We start from the raw sequence: 6087 nt of genomic DNA on the forward strand, positions 1-6087 counted from the left end.
GTTGCCCATGAACTGAATCCTGCTAAAAATAGGGTCGAGGCAGCCTCTCTGGCTTCCTAACGAATGAAGCCCTCCACACCAAGCTGGCGGAATTAAAGAAGTAAATCGTGCAACAAACGCGGCATTTCCCAGTTGTAAAAAGCTGACAAACCTGATCCTGCTTCCATAGAACCACAGAACAGCCCGAGTTGGAAGGGACTCGTGGGGATCACCGGGTCCAACTCACAGCAACAGCGCTGGATATCGGGACGGACCCAAGGAAGGGGCTGCTCTCGAGAGTTCCCGCTGTCGTTGTCTCGCTGTGTACCACGGTGCTGTTGTTGCTTCCTGCTGTTACTACAGAAATCTCGTTAGTGACCGGGGAGGTTTCTGCAGTTCTGCCCGGCACATGGGCTGCAGAGCTCCTGTTCTGTGCTTTTCTGCCCGCCGATCCCTGGCTGTGCCGGTGCATCGCCCCGCTTCCTAAGAGATCCGCTCGTTCTCTTGTGGAAAAGCAGAGGGGGGGAACGGCTAGATTTAAAACTCTTTGGCAATCGTTGTGGAGGGCTGGCGTTGTTGGAAATGTAACTCAGAGCGTTATTCCTGCTTGTGAGTGATGCACCCAGTGCCCTCAATGTGACAATCGATACGAGCCCCGATTCCCAGCCCGGCTGTAGGGCACGCTGTGAAGTGCAGATGTGAAACCGATTAGGAATTTTCCTTTCAAAAGAAACGTTTGCCGGGACCGTGTCTCTGTCCGAGAGAAGCTTTGCCCCATAGGCAAAAGAGGCTGAAGGTCTCGCCTAGGGAGGTTGCTCGGGAGGGATTACACGCACGATGCGGGCTAAGAGCCTGCGGCCGGGTTCACGTTTCCCGGAGCTGAAGGCACTGAGGCTGCCGCCTCCCCGACGCGCAGCGGAACAGCTCCATCCAGAGAGAAGTCGGCCCCAGAGCAGGGGAAGGCGGCTCCGGGCTTCAGCGCTCCGAGCCGGCGGCTCTGCTCCTCTTTCCTCTCCCCTCGTTTTGCTCACTAAAGCTGCCCCTCTGTGAGCAGAGCTCGGTGATATTATTACCGGCCCTGGAGCTCCTTTCCCGGCCGGGATAATTCGTAATTGTGGGCTCCGAGGGCTCGCACCCGTTGAACTGCGGAACTCCGCACCCGTGGGGACGCGGTGGCCGCCGCTCCCCGGCCTGGGAAACGGCGGCCGTGAGCGTGGGGCGGGGATGGAGCGGGGGAACGTGGGGTGCACGGCCCCAAAAGTGGAGAGGAGGAGACACGGCCCGAAGGCCGCGTTGGGCCGGAGCAGCGCTCTGCCGTGATTTGAGGAACTGACGGCAGGATTTCGTTGCTGATACGCATCCTATGTCCTTCTCATAAACGGAGCAACGAGGAAGTATATCTGTATACGTATATAGAAAAAAAACCTGCCTGTCGTCGTTAGGGGATAGTAGGGGATAGTCTATTTTTGCTTTAATGCAGTGATCTAATTAACCCCCGGGCGGAATTAAAACGACCTTAGACTGGCCTGGTGACCCCGCCGCGTACCGCCGTTAACTTTCCGCGAGCGTTTCGGGGCGGGAGGGAGCGGCAGCATCAGCTCGGCTTTCCCGTCCCATTCCCCGCTCCCTTCCGTTCCCGTCCCCGCAGCCGCGGAGCTCCAGGCGGTTCCGCCGCCCCGTCCCGCACCGGTGCCGGGTCCGCCGCAATCCGAGCGCCGCCGCCGAGCGTCGGTTTCTGTTTACGGCGTGATGCATTTGAGCCCGAACGCATTAGGTGCATTATTCATTGGGTACATTTGTCAGAACATGCGTGTGTATAAAGAACTAATGATCCATATTAAATTAATGACGCTATAAAAAAGAAAAATACCCCGTCCGTGCGGCTTATGACGGCGGCCCCGGACTTTGACAAACCGAAGGGAAGAGCGAATCGGGGGAAGCGCCTCCGAAATGGCATTTCTCGAAACGCGCCCGTACACAATGTTGGTTTTATTAAAACAAATTAATTCAGTCATTAAGGAATCATACGGCGAGTGTCTCATAAGTCAGGACCTCCAGTGGAACAAATTGATTAAATGACTGTGTAATAGTCTCTTTAAACAAATCTAGTGTAACAAGTTAATAGATCTGCTCAATTACCGGGCGGCAGCGGAGGGGGGGGGGGTATGGGGGAGGTTGGGATGGCCCTCATTACGTGCGGGATTTGGGGTGTGGGGTGCGGGATGGCCGATGAGCGCCCATTTGGCCGAGCCTTTGCTCCCCGCCGTGACCCCGCCGCTTTCTTCCTAAGTTTTTATTCGGTGAGAGCGCGGCGCCCACGCGTTACTCTAACAGCCGCTGTATTTCTTGAGCAACGGGGCTCGAGTTTTACCGCGGCGAATTAAAAAGAATGCACTTTCAGCATGATTTAAATAAATAAAGAAATGAATCCCCGAGCAAATACCCAAATAGGGCGGATTACAGCCCGACGCGATGGGCCGGCGGGACGTTGCCCCGGGGCCGTGGCCGCTCTCCATCCCGTTTCACTCCCACAGCGCCGGCTGGGCGGCTTTTCCTCCCCGGCAGCTCTCCGCGCTCGGCCCCGCATTTGTGCTTTTGTGCTCCCCTTCGCCCCCTCCCTCCCCCCTCCCCGCCCCGTTCCTATTTGCTCCGTACCCCCGATGAAGGCAGCAGACGGCGGGAGAAGGGTTTAATTGGTTTTATCGTTGTTTTGTTTGCGAACAGAAAGTGCATTACATCGAACGGGGCTTGCAAAGGGCTTTTCCTTCTCTTTACAAACCGAATTGGTTTTAATATAAATTAATAAAGGTTAAGACGCTATGTCACGATAGATCATCGTTATTAGCTTAAAAAAAATAAAAGAAGAAGAAGAAGAAGAAAACAATTTACATTCTATAGTATTCTGTATGATACAAAAGGAAAACACACCTTAAATTCAATGACAGCAACTAAATGGATTTTTATATTCCGCCCGAAAGTGGCTGCGCCAATTCCCACCAGCGTGAGTTCGGCTCCGTTGGGGTTTCTTTCCGTCTCCTCCTTTTATCGGCACGGCCTCGGGCACCTCCGCCCCACCGCCATAAGAGCGGTCTCCCCCCCCAAGTCCGCGGGGCCCGGCGGCCGTACAAAAAAACAACGAAGGTATCGTACACGGGCGCTATTCACAGCCGGGGACCCGCGGGGTATTTACAAAGAGCCTTCAACAGGTGGCCCCGCCGCCGGCGACCCCACCATAAGGACGCCGCGGTCCGGCCCGGCTCGGCCGCGTCCGGCGACCTTAGGAGAACGCGAGCCCGCAGTCCGGCTCCGGCCGCTCGGAGCGTAGAAAAATACATCTGTACATGTGCGCGGGGCTACGCGGAGGCCTCGCCCTCGGCGGGGTGCGGCAGCAGCCCCCCGGCGCCCGGTTTGTGTTTCTTGAGCAGCTGCGCGATCTTCTCGTCGTCCGAGTTGGGGTCGAGGGGTTTGTTGTAGTCGTCGTCGTCGTCCTCGTTGTCCGAGGCGCCCTTCAGCCGCTCCGTCTCCGAGTCCTGCTTCTTCTTGGCCGTCGCCATCTCGGCCGCGTGTTTCTTCCGCCACTTGGTCCGCCGGTTCTGGAACCACACCTGCGGCCCCGAGCCGTCACCGCGCGGCCCCGCCGCCTACCCCGGGCCGCCCCCCCCGGGCCGCCCAGCTCACCTTCACCTGGCTCTCGGTCATGCCCAGCGAGTAGGCGAGCCGCGCCCGCTCGGGGCCCGCCAGGTACTTGGTCTGCTCGAAAGTCTTCTCCAGAGCGAAAATCTGCTGCCCGGAGAAGGTGGGCCGCGTGTGCTTCCTCTTGCCGTCCTTGTCCAGCAGGATCGAGCCTTGATCTGCCGGAGGGGGAAACACACGCGCGCGTTACGCTCCGCTCCGCTCAGCTCCGCTCGGGACGCGCGGCCCCGGGGATGCCCGGCCGGTTACTCACGCGGCGCGCAGCCGATGCGGGCGTCCCTCCAGGGCGGCCCCTGCACCACGCCGGGCCAGAAGATGGGCGCCCGGCCCGGCAGCTCGGCCAGCGGCTTCGCGTAGCGCCCGGCGGCGGCCACGGCGGCGGCGGCTCCGAAGTAGAGCGCGGGCGGCGGCGGCGGAGGCGGCGGGGGGCTGAGGCTGCCGAAGCGCGGCAGCGCGGCCAGCAGCGCGGCGGGGCCGGCGGGTGGCGGCGGAGCGGCGGCGGGCGGCGGAGCGGAGGGCCGCCCCAGGATGTCGTTGATGCCGTGCGGGGTGGCGGCCGAGAGCGGCGCCGAGAGCCCGGAGGCGGCCTTGGGGCCGGGGGAGCCGAGCGGCGGCGAGGGCGAGGCGGAGGCGGGCGAAGAGGAGGCGGAGGAGGGCCCGGCGGGGTACGCGGGGTACGGCGGCGCCTTCATCTCGGCCATGCTGTGCAGGGCGGCCAGCGGCGGGCTGCCCAGCAGGAAGGCGCCCTGCCGGGGCGCGCCGTCCGTCTGCCCCAGCGCCAGCATCGCCCCGCCGCCCGCCGGCCGACGACGCCGCCGCCGAGCCGCCCCGGGCGGGCCCTATTGCCGCGGGGCCCCGCCGCCCGTCCCCCGCATCCAGCGCGGCTCTCAGCGGGGAGCTGCGCGCCCGAGCGGCGGCCCCGCCGCCCCGCCGGGCATCGGGGCTGCGCCGCGGCGGCCGCCCCGCGAGCGCTGTGCGGCGGCCGAAGGGGGAGGGAGGGCTGCGACGCGCGGACGGCCCCGCGGGAGGAACGCTCGGGCCGCTCTCCGGGATCACAGCGGCGCGGGGGCCCCGCGAGCCGCCCCTTCGTCCTCCTCGGGGCTCCGCATCCCGGCCGCGGCCCGACGCCTCCGCCGCCTCCGCCTCCCGCTCCGCCTCCCGCCGCCGGCTGCGGGCTCGGGGCTCAGCTCGGGGCGCAGCTCCGGGCGCACTGCCGCGCCGCCCCGCTCCTGCCTCCTTTAGCGGGGCTCGGCCGGCAGCGGGCGCGGCGGCGGCGGCGGCGGGCGGGGGCGGAGCGGCGGGCGGGGCTGAGCGCACGGGCCGGGCCGGGCCGGGCCCAGATGAGATGAGATGAGATGAGATGGGGCGGGGGGGCCGCGCTCCGCCCCGGCAGCCAACTTCTGTCTTCGGCCCGTCGCCGCTGGCTTTTCTTTTTTTCTTTTCTTTTCTTTTCTTTTCTTTTCTTTTCTTTTCTTTTCTTTTCTTTTCTTTTCTTTTCTTTTCTTTTCTTTTCTTTTCTTTTCTTTTCTTTTCTTTTCTTTTCTTTTCTTTTCTCTTCTTTTCTTTTCTTTTCTCTTCTTTTCTTTTCTTTTCTCTTCTTTTCTTTTCTTTTCTCTTCTTTTCTTTTCTTTTCTTTTCTTTTCTTTTCTTTTCTTTTCTTTTCTTTTCTTTTCTTTTCTTTTCTTTTCTTTTCTTTTCTTTTCTTTTCTTTTCTTTTCTTTTCTTTTCTTTTCTTTTCTTTTCTTTTCTTCCTCTTCTCTCTCTCTTCTCTTTCTTCTCTTCTCTTCTCTTCTCTTCTCTTCTCTTCTCTTCTCTTCTCTTCTCTTCTCTTCTCTTCTCTTCTCTTCTCTTCTCTTCTCTTCTCTTCTCTTCTCTTCTCTTCTCTTCTCTTCTCTTCTCTCTATTCTTTTACTTCTCTCCCCCCTCTCCTTTCCTCTCTTTTCTCCTCTCCCATTTTTGGCTCTGTTCTCTCCCTTTCTCTCAGGCTTCTTCTATTTTGTCTTTTTTTCTCTTTCTCTTTTCCCCCTTTTCCTTCTCACCCATTTCCCTTTCTTTGTTCTTTACGTTCTTTTTCTTCTTTTTCTTCCCTTTCCCCTTTTCCTCCTCCTTTTATTTCTTTCTCTTTTTTTTCTATTTCTCTTTCCCACTTTCTCTTTCCCCCGTTTTTCCTATTTTCATTTATCTTTCTTTTTCTTTCCTTCCCCCCCCCTCTTTTTTTTCTTTAAATTTCTTTCTACTTTTGTTTTTGTTTTTCATTTTACGATTTTGCTTTTTCCGATTTTTCTTTTTCTGTCTTTTTTTATTTGTTTCTTTTTTTTCCCTCTCTTTCTCCCTTTTACAATCCCTGTTCCCCGTCCATCCCCGCTCTCGTTTCTCCTCCTGCCGTCCCAACCTCTCCCCACTCCGACCTTCAGA

At 58.7% G+C, this 6087-nt stretch overlaps 1 protein-coding gene across 1 annotated transcript; it reads right to left on the minus strand.

The window, feature by feature from the left end:
• Nucleotides 1-2662: 2662 nt before the first annotated feature.
• NKX6-1 (NK6 homeobox 1) lies at nucleotides 2663-4890 on the minus strand. Its single transcript, XM_032444536.2, has 3 exons — nucleotides 3926-4890; nucleotides 3658-3830; nucleotides 2663-3584 (listed from the first exon to the last, which is right to left on the minus strand). The coding sequence occupies exons 1-3, from the start codon at nucleotides 4455-4457 to the stop codon at nucleotides 3333-3335; spliced, it is 957 nt and encodes a 318-aa protein (XP_032300427.2). The 5' UTR covers nucleotides 4458-4890; the 3' UTR covers nucleotides 2663-3332.
• Between the last annotated feature and the right edge of the window lie 1197 nt (nucleotides 4891-6087).

Source organism: Coturnix japonica, chromosome 4 (assembly GCF_054131305.1).
Source record: "Coturnix japonica strain WE chromosome 4, WE-NBRP24, whole genome shotgun sequence".
Classification (NCBI taxonomy): domain Eukaryota; kingdom Metazoa; phylum Chordata; class Aves; order Galliformes; family Phasianidae; genus Coturnix; species Coturnix japonica.